Below are 14,340 nucleotides of genomic sequence, written 5' to 3'. Positions count from 1 at the left end.
AACATTAAAAACCACCTATTCTGAGTGGTTTACCAATGTTTTTAGTAGGCTTGCCAATGTATAGACATTGTAGCACTCCAGTTTTAGATTATTTTCACAATGCCAGTAAGATTCTTCACATTCATGTATAGTCATTCCATTCTTATCCCAATTCCAGGTAAGAATTACTCTACTTTCTGTCTTTACAGATTTGCCTTTTTTTTTTAACAAATGGAATCATACAACATAGGTTTTGCACCTGGCTTCTCTCACCTAGTACTCTTTTGTCTGTTTGTTTGTTTTGTACTGGAGATCGAACTCAGGACCTTGTGCTTTTGAGGAAGGCACAGGCACCACTGAGCTACATCCCCAGCTCCCCAGTATGCTGTTTTTGAGGATCTTCCATGTGGTAGCCTGTATCAGTCTGATCAGTTTGTCATTCCTTTTGTTGCTGAATATATAATATTTCATTGTATACATATACTAAATTATGTCATGGATTTTTTTAAACTCTAAGGTGTCTAGAACTGCTTTGGAATTAAATGACTATAAATGATACATAAGTAGATGGGAATAAATTTCTACCATCAAAAATGAATGACACAGAAGATAGATATGCTTCCTCACAGAGTCTCCTTCCCCAACCCTGGAGTGTTGAGGCTGTGTTAAGGATTCCATGAAAATCCAAGGGCTTTAAATAATCCTCATGGTTCTATCCAATCAAGAGATCCTGAAATTCTATCACCAAGAGCTGACTCTCAGTCTAGGCTACACCTAATGTTATGCCATGGAGTCTTTCACCTCCTGGGAATATAAGCAGGAGCTGCTTAGCTTTAAAGCTAAGCTACTGGAAAGTGGTTTTAAGTGGTTCTTTGATGGGTCTTCTCTAGATGTTACTGAGCCAGTGACCTATATGTACAGTGGTCACACGAGCAGGACAGACTATCTTATTCTGAAAATGACAGGTGCTGCCCCAGCTAAAAATGATAAGCAGGACATCAATGTTTGTCAAGCACTTTCTATGTACGAAGCACTGAGCAAAGTCTAGGCAGGAAATGGTGGAGCCAGGGTGAAGACATAGATCATAGCCTCAGAGACCACTCACAATCCTATTCTGCCAAAGTACAGCAGTTATGTACAAATCCAGACCACCCACTTGCCTTCCCCCGCAATTGTGGCCTAAGATGGACTGAAGAGTCTACAGAACATCCATTATATTTCTCAAGAAAACTTGATTTTGCTTTGTTTTGTGTCGTACCAATCATGAAAGAAAATAAAAGGCTCAGGCTTCAATTTGAATTTGCTTCACTGGGGAGATTTTTAAGGAAGTAAACTTGGCTTTTTCACAGTTAACAGAAAATATTTTGGATTGGGTTCATGATTCAGCAAATGAGCATAGTTCGTTCCAGTCTTAGTTCAACAGTCCCTCAGTTCAAGTAGCTGGGTCAGCAAGCTTCAGAGCGGTGGGTGTGCCTTTGTTCACCTCGTCAGGAGTGACTAACCTCAGCTGTCAGGAGAGAGGCAAGGGATTCACAGTGGACCAGCAGGCCAGGCGTGGGCTCCAACTAAGGTCTGGATTTGCAGCTGCCTCTCTCTCCCTCCACCTTTTTCTTTTCTTTCTTTTTTGAGTTATTGACACATGCCTTCCATTTTTCATCAGTGACCCTGGTTCTATCAACCAAACCAGCTGAAGTTGACCCAGGAGGGACCCAACCTGCCTGGTCTGTAGAACAACGGACATCACATGGGGACAGTGCGACCTGCCTCTCTATACCCCAGGGAAGCAAGCTTTCCCTGTTTTCCCTGATGTTGAGTGTTTGGGTTGCAGGATCACTTGAAAGTTACTGTGAAGTGAGCTGGGAGCTAGAGAAAGGACTCCACTGTGTCCCGGAAAGGTCTTTCATCCAGGAAATGTCAGTGTTTGACTTCCTCCTGTCACTTGCCAGTGGCCTGTATTTCTAGAGGAAGTGAGGACAGAACAAAAATATGGCTCAGAGAATCTCCCATCTAATGACCTCAGAGTACTGCCAAATTTGCTTGTTAGTCCCTAAAGAAATATTAAGTCCTCTTCTCTATCCTCTAGTGTTTCAAAACTTAAGACTTCCCATTTAGACCTGGGATCCACAACTCCCTAGAAGGCCCATAGTCAACCTTTTAAAGCTTTATGAATGTCCTGAAATTCTACAAGGTATGAGATTGGACCAAACACACCCAAACGCATCAAAAGCTACTTTTAAAAAAACTATACTCTAGTATCCTGTCAAGCAGCTACTACCATTCTAGGTCACCTTTTATTTTTGCATTTTATATTATAACAAATATCTTCTTTCATATATACAAAAATTTCCATGTCCCAGACCAGCCTGTTCTAGCAACATTTTAAAATTTGGACCTTTCCCAAGTGTATGATGCGAAAAGGTACTGAATTGGGAAAGTTACACCGTCTTTCTAAAAGACAAGAAATAATTCTAGGGCAGTTTTACAGATGGAGGCTTTGCAGATTGGCCCCAAACAGCCCACTCCCCATTAAAGTTGTGTACCTTTCCCATCTTGACCCACCTCAATTCCCTCTAAGTCAGAGAATCAATGAGCTTTATACGTGGAAGGAACCTTAGAAAATCTTAATGCATTCTTATCCTGGGCTCTTCCCTGCCCTAGGTTCCTTAGAAGGCACTGAAGTGAGGAGAAGCTATCAGAGAACAACGGTGCTCTATCAGCTTGGAGCAGTCTGTTTCTCTATCTGATGTTTGTATAGACACTACAATAGGATTTCATCTTTTTAAAAAATTTCCTCAGAAAAATAAAAAACTTGAAAGTTATCAATTTAGGCCAATACTTCTACTTTGTAAATTTAAAAAAAGCAAGATGAGAACAAAAATAAAAATTAAAACCTAAGGAAGATGAGTTACTTACCTATGACCACATAGTTTAGAGGTGGTTCTGACCACACTGAGCCTCTACGGCATTGCTCACTTCCATTCCTTTCAGAAACTGAGTGGCCAATGCAACAGAAGGCAGCTCAGGTACATGTGATCTCCTGTCCTCCAACCCCTCTGAGGTCCTGGCACCTTTCCCACAAAGTACACACCTGGTCTCACCTTATCAACATAGTTGGCAATTTCCATGAGCTTATGTTTGGTGGCATCCGGGTCTCGCCGATTCTTCTGAAACTAAATGGAACAAACAGAACCAGGTGAGACCTCAGTGCCCCTCCCAAGGCCCTTCCTGTGCCTCATTACTTGTCTTTGAATTTGTTCTTATTTTCTTCTGTCTTTTATGAGCATTCATTTTTATGAAACTGTCTTCCCTACTATAGTGACAGTTCCTGGAGAGCAGGACTTGGGTGATACCCATGTTGGTATCTCTACCAGCTCAGTCTGGGGCATACAGAAGTCATGTGTAGTGAATGAAATCATCTTCTAACCCGTGACGTAAATCTTAACTTTCCTGTCCTTAGTTACCAGGCCTCTGTCAAACTCCCATTTTGGCTTAGAAAATGACCAATCTGAAACTTGTCTTGGTCATCATCCCAACATGAAGCCACCACCAAACAGATCTCATAAGGCTCTCTTACATGTGGTCAGTCAATATTGGGAAAAATCATTGCTGGACAACTGCTGTGGGGCAGCCATTGTGCTTAGTACTAGGTAGGGCACAGTACGGTGAGGAGACCAGAATGGTGAGATGACCAGAAATAACGGTAATGATGGATGCTTTATCTGTATTTAAGGAGTACACACTTAAAATAGGCTTTGAAATCTTGCTGAGAAAACAAGAAATAACTGCAAGAGGAGGCCATATGAATGACATACAATGGGTTTTGGTAATATCCCACAGACGTTACCAAATAGGCTTTATCTTGCACACCAGTCAGACTAACAGGCAGTGCCTTCCACAGTAGGAGGAATTCTGAGTCCACATAAGACTGAAATTAGACATCTCTAATTGAGCCTAGAAAAGAAAGCTGCACTTGATGAGAAATGTCTGCCACAGATAGCAGAAGGAGGATGTACCAGGATGAATGCACTATTCCTGCCTCAAAAGGATATATCTTTTTCAGCTACAGTAATGGAAATACTACAGTAATGTGAAGAAAACCTTCATAACATAAAGATGAGATTTTCTGTAATTGCAACTTAAATTTGCAAAGAATGGGAAGGTCTTGTATGCTGTCATTGTCACATAGACCGGGTACATACTTGCTTTACCATAGATACGCAGTATGTATGTTACTTTCATTCCAATTCTGGCCCAGTAAGGCCACGACAGTTGAAGGAGTATATCATGTTATCCAAAATAGTCTGAAGCAGGAGTCAGTAACCCTTTTCTGTAAAGAGATATATAATAAATATTTCATGCTTTGTGAGCCACACTATTTCTGCCATGACTACTCAGCTCTGCCTCAGAGACTTGGAAGCAGCCATCAACAATAAAACCAATGGGCTTGGCTGGGTTCCAGTAAACTGTTTACAAAAACATGTGGTGTGCTGGCTTTGGTCATGAGCTGTAATTTCCAAATCCCAAGTCTAAAAAAAATACTTCAACCTTACGTTTTCTAGGGTGACACCAAAGTATAGCATGGCACACCACCATCCTTTCCCAGCTACCCCACATCCGGTTGGCATCACGCGGTATCACAGGCTTGTGTTCACAGCTGTCCTGTCCCCTCTTCCAATATTACACTTTATTCTTTGTTCCCCTTGGTTTCCCCCTCACCTAGGACATGAATATGCGGAGAACTACTCCAGGAGTTCCCACCTGGACCCAGGGACGGAGGTGCTGCTTGCTCATTTTTACTCACAACAACTCTCCTAGGCAGCCGGACTGTGTCTCCCTTTCCCAGTGGGAATCTCCACTCCTTGCTCTGAGTTCAGAGCCCAGAGCTGAAGGGTGTCCTAGCTCAGCGGCACACTGTAAATCACAGATGTGCAGACCTCCCTTTGCTGTCTTCCTGTCCTCCTGCAGGTTAATTGTCAGGAATGTATTTCTCTCTGCAGAGGACGAGAAGCCCCTGGCAGAGGTAGTGAGGGGTGGGGACAAGCCTGATTCCTGAGCCTGTGAATACAGCCTGGCCTTTTCCAGCCCCACTCCAACCTGTCACATTCATCACACAAAGCCTTCAGCTGAGGGGGCCCAGCCCCTGAGAAATGGGGGCCTTTTCTTATCCACAGTGGCTGAGTCACAGCCTTGCAGGGAGCCTGGGGCTGGCATGTCTGTGCCACTGGGCCCGAAGGCATCCTTCTCTGCAACAGGAAGTGGCTCCAGGTGACAGCACAGTGCTCGAGGCTCCCTGGGCAGAAGCTCTCTTCCCTGCTCGACAGATCCCAACCTCTGCCCCACCCCGCTTTAGTGCCTGCTGCAGACTCATAGCCAGTGCATCTTAAATCCTGCATCCCGCACAGTACGACAGCGTTCGCCTAGGTTGTGTGAGACCCTGGAGCCAGCATTACAAAATAAAAAACAACAATCAAATCTTGTATCAAGATGCCACTGGGGACAGTGCAAGGTAAAGAAAAAAACAGCCCTCTTTTAAGCAGCTGGCTTTCTATACTCCTATTGGGGTTCCCAGGGGCTTTTATCTGCTCAAAGGATTCTGTGGCAGAAAAAAACATGACTAAAGACCTCATTCTTAGATGATCTTAAGGGTAACACTTAAATGGAAAAATGCCCTGGACTTGGAGGAGTTCACTTTATCTTAGCAACCCTCCTAGTAGGGCAGTTTTGCAGGGCAGGGGCTGGAGTGTAGACCCTCAGCTGGCTTTGAAATTTGCTTTGGTTTTTGTTCCCCACATTCTTCCCCCATCCTATATACACACTTGCCTTTGGAAAAGAAACAAAAATCAGAGAATACTGTACCCCCACCCCCCCATCCCACCCCCCACCCCCACACACACAGAGAAGAAAATCCAGTACCAACATCAATTAAAAAGCTAAACTTTTCTCAAAGCAAAAACACTTGGGCCAGGGATTTAGCTCAGTGCCGCCATGCTTGCCTGGCAAGTGCAAGGTCCTGAGTTCGATCCCCGGTACTGGCAAAAGGAAAAAAAAGCAGGACACTCCATGGAATGCCCCTCACTTGCACTTCTCAGCCTTCTTAAATCCTCTTTGTCCTTAAGGCAGCTCACGGGCCCCCCTCTTCCCACAGCTAACGGTGAAAGGAGCCCTTCAAGCCTGAAGTCCAGCACACTTCTCAACAGCTGGCACTGCCTCCACGGGCCCAAGGACCCATGCTTTGGGATTGTGGGCTACATACAGCTGCCTTAACATGAAGCCTTTTGGGGAGCTGGTAAGCCCATTTGGACAGGGAAGTAGGCAGCTGGGAGTGGTAATGAGCCCTGCCCTCAGGAAACCCAGGCAAGGTCACAAGGTGTGAGCAGCGCACAAGTGCTCGGCGCATCATGGTGGTCCAGTGTGCAGAATCTGTGCTTGGTTGTGTGGCTGAGTCGCTCACAACATAAAGTGAGAACTGGAGGTAACACCTGCTAATTTAAATCAACATAGGTTTCTGGGGGCGGAACCCATTTTTCAGGCTTCATCTTCAGCATTACTACCTTAGAGAAGCTTCCCCCAGGTCCCTTAGTCATGCTGGACTCCCATTCTTTGCACTCTGATACCGCCTAGGCACCATCTTAGTGGTTGTCATACTTTGGGACTACTATAGTTTTTGTGCCATTACTGAAAACTCTATGCTGCCAGCAATGGTTCTGGCTTTTTGAGATCCGTGTAGAAAATCAGGAAATCATGGATGACTAAGTGAAATGAATGAATGAGAGAGCTAGCTGAGTATTCACCAAGTCCTAGACCTATCCAGTTGAAGAAGTATGAACTGAAGGCTATCCTGCTATTCCTCCAGGTCAATGGTTCCCAAACTCACCTGGACATCAGAATCTTCCACAGGTCTTGTTGCAGTTTAGGATTTAGTTTGTCTGGGGTAGGACCCATGAATATGCATTTTTCACAAGTTTCCAGCTGCTAAAAAGGCTGTTGGTCTGGAGACCCCATTTTGGGAAACTTGACTTCTCATTTGGCACCAATATAGTTATAAAAATGAACCCATTCACAGGTGGAAAAAGGTATTAAATCTAATGATGGAGAATATACTTATTATCTTTGTAAAACAGAATTTTAAAAATTTCTATAGAGAATCTATGGACCCCCCAAAACAAAGGACATCAGAACTGTAAACGTCTTCAGACCCCATCTGCGCAATGTCAGTCCAGGTAACCGTCCTGGTTTTCCATCTGATTAGTATATCAGACTAGAAGAGGCTTCGCTTGGTGCTCTTTCCCCTTTTGACTTTTTAATTTTTTTTTTTTTGGTACTGGGGATCGAACTCGGGTCCTTGAGCTTGCGCAGCAGGAAACGAAACCATTGAGCTAATCCCCAGCCCCGTTTTGACTTTTTTAAATGACAACAAGATTAAGCAAAAAAATAAAAAACAAAATGACAACAAGAGCCTTGGGTCAGATTTAAGGTCAAAATTATATGATAAACCTGAGAAAGACGAAGGCATCAGCATTTCCCCTAAAGAAGTTGGAAGTCTGAAACAGTAGCTAACAAGAGAGTTTTTCTGCTAAAACCCATCACCTCCCCTTACCTCTGCATAATCAGCCACGAGGTAAAGCTCCACATACTTCATGGAGTATAAATCTTCCCTTTTCATCTGAGGAAGAGATATAAACATATCAGAGCTGAGAAAATGGTGGATTCAGACTCACTTCCAAAAGCCACTGAGAAAAGAAAGTGGTTTGTAGGCAGCAGGGCTTCATACATGTTCTGTAGGTGGGTGCTAGAGACACTCATGGCTGCAGCCACCTCACCCATGGGTCATGGGATCCAGCCCTTTATTCTCAAAAAATAGCAAGCTGAGCTGGGCTAGGACAGGCAGACCAGAGAGAATACACTGCTGACCAAGTTCCCAAATAACCTTTAGACCACATACTGGTATTTTCAGTATAAACAAATAACATTTTGTGCATAGTAGGGAAGTGGCTATTTCAACAGAGGGAGCATTTTTTTTCACCTTTATAGTTTCTGAAATCCACATCTCAAAGTATTTTAAATGTAGTGTTTTCCCCCAAGAGAAGTTATTTTCTTGGAGAGTATCTCACACTCAACAGTGAGTTAGAATAAAAGAAGAAAGCACTTTCCTCTTTCTTAGCCATTTTTCTTCAGTTTAGAAATACTCCTGGGCTCAAAGTAAAGACACGCAGAGGTGGCGAGCCTAGGCTAGCTACTCCCCAGATGGCCTTCAAACTCACCCTGCGAGGTCGGTTCTTGGTCTGGTGTGTAAACTGAAGAGCCCAGTCCCTGGTGGTGAGTGAGGGGTGATGGATCCCACAGCTCCCGAGGGGCAGCTTGAGATGTTCAGATCTGTAAATAAGGTGTTGGCTCTCGCTGTCAGGGAGGGGCTCGATGATGTAGCTGAGGTTACTGCTCACTGTAATCAGTCCTCTATGAATAGAAGACATACAATCATTGGTCAGAGATTATGGCCCTGGAAAAGTCCCTCTCCTAGGCCCATATGTAAAATGGCTTGGTTGGTTTGACCATGGGCTCTTCCCTTTATTACGGGGCTATGTATCCTCTTGTGAGGGCCTGATGCAATCTCAGACCTTCTTTCCAGAGGAATGCATGTGTGTAGGAGACATGGCACACAATAGCAGGACACTCAGATGTCCTAACCTTACCACAAGACTCCAGGTTAAGAACCCCTAAACAAGAGAAGCTCAAAAAGGTCTTTAAAAACTGTTCCCAGGAGAGTTAACACTGATAAAGGATGGTTGGACAGGGATTCCAAAGGCTCCAAAACTAAGCATGGCAGATGACAAATCACAAGGCCAAAACTTTACAGACTCAGATGTAGGCTCAGGATGTAGCACAACATTCAATTGCCACATGCTCCTTAACAAATGCCTTAAATCACTCCCACCCTCAGTTTTTCCATCCCTAAAAATGGAAATGATTTACTAACTTATCAGAACCCTCATATTATTAAATGAAAGACAGGTGCACTTGTGCTTGAAAGACAAAGTTAGAGATGCACTACTGATGAAATTTCTACCAGTCCTAACTTCTTTACCCCTGCAAGACAGCAGTTTGGTAAAAGGACACCCACAAATGGGCATGTGTGACTCTGCCCCCTTGATTAGAGATACTAGAATTGAACTCAGAATAAAGATGTGTGTTTTGTTCGTTTTATTCTTTCATGCACCTTTTACCTGTTCCAGCTGTAATCTAAACACAGTCCTTATCCTTAGTGCAACTACTACTGAGTATCACAGGGTATCGGCTATATAACACCCAAGAATATCAAAATCACAGATGCTCAAATACCCTACAAAAACAAGGCAGAACTTGCGTATAACCTACTTACATCCTCCTGAATACTCAGTCATCTCTAGATTACTTATAATACCAAATATATCTTATAAATATTATGTAAATAGTTGTCCTACTGTACATTTAGGGAATAATGCCAAGAAAGAAAATGGTTATGTTCAATACAGTTGTGAATTATTTTTCAAAAATATTTGATTCATAGTTCGTTGAATCTGCAGATGGTAAATCCACAGATACAGAGGACCAGCTCTCATGCATGGTCCGCGGGAGAACAGCCAGTCATTCCGCAGACGTCTTCTCAGCTTCCACGCTAGGCATCATGCTAGTTGCTGAGGATGGAGCAGTGAGAGAGGCCAACAAAGTGCCCACCCTGGGGAAGCAAGCAGAGGGTCTGAACAGGAAATACGTTATTGTAAATATAGAACAGAGAGAGTCAAAGGCCTTCATCAGCTCTGATGTAGATGGGTTAAATGCAGCTGCTCAGAGACATCTGTGAGGTCTTGGAGGGCTAACCTGGACCCAGAGAGAGGGCTCACCACACTACCTGGTGCTCCCAAGATCCACGGAGGCTAAGGTGAGGCCTGGGCCTATCTGCCATCCTCAACGCAGCGAAACCAACACTCAAGCAGAGGAATGCACTGGAGGCTCGGGGGGAGAAGGAAACCCAGAAGTGGGTTCCTGGGCATTGGCAGCGTTTCATATGCTCCAAACCTCCCTCGTCATCCATAGCGCTCCAAATCTAAAGCACTGTATTTCCAGCTCCGAGTCTCTGCCACCTACACCAGCAGGGCTTCTCCCAGAGCCCAGGCCTCTGCCCCTTGGGGCACCCACCCAGGCTTTTTCCATTGAGAACAGCTTATGACCTTCTCAGGGAAGACAGTATGAGGCTGCGTCTGCAATAGCACTGCCTGAAACCCATCCCTGGCTGACCTCATCCTGTGCTAGGGAGCCTGAACAGCTTCCCTTTGGCCTCACCCAGGCTAACATAGCAATATCTGCCCAGCCCTCGGCAGGGTGCCCAGGTGCTCCCTCAGCAGCTGGGAGTGGGAGTGGGCAAAGAGCAAGGGTCACATCCACTCTCTGTGCTGCACAGGAAAGGGCACGGGCGAGAGCTGCTACGTACATCCTGTTCCCAAACTATCTTCCATTTCAGCTGCCCAAGGCCTCTCCTACCACCTCCATTTCCCCTAATGGGCAAAACTCAGGGCTGGACCACAAGCCAATCGATGGTCCTATGTGCATCAGGGTGTGGCTGCGGAAATTACACCCAGTGAGTGGAAAGTTCCACACTGCAATTGGTGAAAGTTTCAACATTAGAGCCACAGGTGTAGCTGATGCGGCATCACCTAAGCAAGCCTCTGGGCCGAAGAGAATAGAGACCAAGCCAATGTGTAGAGAATGGTGAATCATCATCATATTAATTACTCCATTGCTGTGGACCAGGCACTATGTTAACCATTTTATCATTCACACTTGCTTTTGTGACACTTATAAATATGATCTCCATGATATAACTAGGAAAATTAAGGCTTAGCAAGGTTAAATAATTAACTGAAAGTCCCACAGGTAGCCAGAATAAAAGCAGAAGTTGGGCTGTCAGTTTCTAAGTCCCACAGCCTTAAGCCTGACCCTACTACACTGCCTCTGCCACCAGAGCCCTGGAGAGTGGGTCGGAAAGGTATCCCCAGCTTACAGATGTCTGCTAGTCACAGTGCCAGAACTTCTCTTCTGAAGTGAGTGGCCATGATGCAACTGGCCTATCCAAAGTAGGGCCTCAGATTCCTGAAGATCAGAAGGCACAGGACACATCCGGTCTACTTTCTGCATGTACTGAGAACTAACCACATGCCAGCCACGGTGTTTACAAACATTACTCTTAAACTCATTCCCACATCACATTGTAAGGTAGGCACCAAAACAAACATCACTTTACAGGTGAGGAAGATGAGAATAAGAAGCTCTCACAGGTAGTCTGGGGCCAAAGAATTGAGGGTCACAGACTCCGGGCCCTATTCCCTTAACCTCTATGCTATCTGCCTCCTTCAGTGAAGATCCAAACCAGTGAGCCAGAAATCCCTAGGATCAGTGCTCTCAGAGCTATGGATCAGAACACTCTACAGAGTGCATTAAAAGCACAGATGTCCTGGCCAATCTAGAAGACTCAGACTCTGCAAGCCTGAGCATCTGCAGAGGTCCCACAGGTAATTCTTTGGACAGCAACACTCAAGGACTTTGGCTGGGGACCCATGGTCAGCCAGGCATCTGCAGGGCTCTGAGCAGCTGGTCCAGGAGTGGGCAGATTCCAGTTTGAAAGGCACAAGCATGGGAGAACACTGACAGCCCTTTTGGCAATGAGTCTGTGGCCACTGACCTCCTTCCTCTCACTGTGGCCCCCAGTGTTTCACCCCATGTCCCAGGTACAATCCTCCTGGACTACCTGGAGATGGAGGACGACGGGCCCAAGCCCCAGAACTTTATAGTGAAGCCCAGCTTTGTCAGTGGAGGAATTTCTGAGAATGTAGTTGGAGGCTTGCCCCTGTTACCACCCGGCCCTAAGTCCTCTGCTGGCCTCCCTCCGTGCTCCCATCAACTGTTTAGCTTTCTTCTAAGAGTCTTGGGTGGTTTCATTTGCTAAACATTAGCACTGGCAGAGGCGGAGATCAGACTGTAGGTGGGGGCTGCAGGGCCCAGGAGGCAGGGTGGCCAGGACCTCAGGGGCAGGCTCTTTGCTCCACTCTCCATTGTATTGCTTTTTGCTAAGAGCATGATAAAAAGTAAACTGTACACAGGAACCCGGGCATGCCAGAAACGAGGTTTGTTACAACTTAATGGTACTGTCCTCTGAGGGCTTAATACACACAGCACCTGACCCGAGGGTGGCATTTCTCTCTTTTCCAGAAGGAAGGCCATGTTTTCAAGGGTCAGAGCGCCATGGCCCTTCTTAGGCCTGGCTGCATGTACAGCAGCCACCTCCCACCTTGTGCTCCCACCTCCTTGAGATTCTGCCCCTTCTTCTCACAGCCCAGAGCCGCCCATGCTAAAGGGGGCTTTTGACCATTTGGCCTGCTCTAGTTATGTGGAGGAGGGGAAAACCCAGAAAAAAAAAAAAGAAGGGAACTTGTTCACATCACCCAGTGAGTAAATGTAGAGCTAGGGGCCCACCCTACATCTCCTTAGGTCCAGGCTCATTGTTCTGGGGTGGAGCCTTCACAGCCCTCCCCCACTGCCCACACCTCTTTCCCAGGACCAAGACATGCAACTGAGTAAGGCCCAGGGAGGTTCCAGCCTGGCCACGACAGAGCCAAGGACAAAAATAAATGGGGAGAGGAAACCACAGAAATCACACAGCAGGGACGCGTGGCGCTAAATCGCAAAGGCTCCCTTGACTCGGAGCTTTGAGCTCATTCCAGGCCATCATGTGCACATCTGTACACATTCTCCTGTATTCACTCTCCATTTTATAATTTCTTTCCCTCTCTCAGAGATTGTGAGTCCAGGGATCAGAGGTAGGGCATAATCACTGTGAGTAGAAGCCCCAGATGTTGGAGGACCGAGATGCTGCTGTAATATATGAGCGAGCCCTCAATTATACGACTAAGGACGATTTATTGTGTGCCTCTGAAAGGCTGTCTGTATAGTTAAACTTGCCATATATTGATACATAAGATATTAAGCAACCATTAAAATAATTTCTTAGATCTATGTATACCTAAGACATAATTCTAAGTTGGAAAAAGTTGAAGAACAATAGCTATGCAGATTTTCCATTGCAGCATGGTTTTCTGAGCCTTGGGAAAGACCTGAGTGTGAAGGCCATGGGTGTGAACACTGCTGCCATGGCAGCTGCTGCTCCTCCTCCTCCAGGGTCCAAACAGACCCATCTGGCCTGAGCCTCCAGGTCTTAAATCAGTCCACCCACAGTCTTGGTCTCAAGGTGTACAGTGAGTGGCTGGGAAAGGAAGGCGGGCAGAGCCGGGCAGACGGAAGCATGCAAAGCAGAAACACATGGGTGGCTCACTGTGCTTCCTGCTGTCAACCCGGCTGTTGGAATGATTTCCAAGAGACCAAGCCAAGTTCCCACTGCTCCAGACGAAGGGGATGGGGAAGAGGCAGAGAGAAGCAGGTCACACCTGCATGTTCCTTTCCCTCCTTCTTGGGAGAGATTTTGTTTACTTGTAGACTGCAGGTGGTGGCGGCTGGGCCTGTAAACACCACCAAGAGGCCAGCTGATTGGACTCAATCAGGTCACTGAGTGGGGGATTTGGGGCCGTTCTGTTATGGCCTCCTAGCCAAAACCTATCTCCTGCTTAATTTCCTCCAGAGACTCACCACACAGCCTTACAGGGAGAACACGGCCCAATATGTAAACAGACATGTGGGACCTGCAGCGAGTGAGGCCTTCAGTTTTTATGTGAACCTGGCTCTTGGCGTGGTTTCACTGTTAAAAGCTGATACAAATTCCATGTGCTTGTAAAATGCTATAGCATTAATTTAGCACTTAGCAATCTCTGCCATGCCTGCTGCTAATGAGCATTTTACAGATGAGAGAATGGAGAGCTCTGAAAATCACAAGGCTGATTTTCTCTCCACCTGCATAGAGGATGGGCATACCAAGACACCCAGTATTAATTTGTTGAATGAAATAAGTACTGTAGTCACTGAATGAATTAACTGATAAAGAGAGGAAGGATCCTCAGTGCAGCCCTTGCCTTCCAGCTCACAAAGGCCAATGAATGGTGAGCAAGTACTGTACTCTCAATTCGGCCCTCAATAGCTTCATGTTGGTAGCTTGAAATGGGTCATGATGGAAGCAGCTTTACCAGCCTATAGGCAAATGCTACAAATTAGAGCTTTTTCTTTTTTTCACTGAGCTAGCTTACCAGCACACTGAATATAGGCACTGCACAGTACAGACAATCAAAACGCAGGCAATTGGGATAGGAAATTAGAATCGTTTTTCAGATCTTCATCTCAATAAAAAAATGAAAACAAGAGAGAAAGAGAAGTCTAAATGAATAA

The 14,340-nt window shown here is 45.6% G+C and overlaps 1 protein-coding gene across 6 annotated transcripts in view; it reads right to left on the bottom strand.

Moving 5' to 3' along the window:
* Adam19 (ADAM metallopeptidase domain 19) overlaps positions 1–14,340 on the bottom strand; it is a 96,832-nt gene that overhangs the window by 37,747 nt on the left and 44,745 nt on the right. For all 6 annotated transcript variants that reach the window (XM_087194909.1, XM_087194908.1, XM_087194911.1 and 3 more), the window contains exons 6-8: positions 8,241–8,433; positions 7,577–7,642; positions 3,078–3,149 (exon numbers count right to left, since the gene is read on the bottom strand). In XM_087194909.1, coding sequence (XP_087051035.1) covers positions 3,078–3,149; positions 7,577–7,642; positions 8,241–8,433 — 331 coding nt within the window. The remainder of the gene's footprint in view (positions 1–3,077; positions 3,150–7,576; positions 7,643–8,240; positions 8,434–14,340) is intronic.

This window comes from Heterocephalus glaber, unplaced genomic scaffold (assembly GCF_053883595.1).
Source record: "Heterocephalus glaber isolate CG9 unplaced genomic scaffold, H.glaber_assembly_v1.0 deba00001606, whole genome shotgun sequence".
In the NCBI taxonomy this organism is placed as follows: Eukaryota; Metazoa; Chordata; class Mammalia; order Rodentia; family Bathyergidae; genus Heterocephalus; species Heterocephalus glaber.
This window is presented reverse-complemented; position numbering and strand designations above follow the sequence as displayed.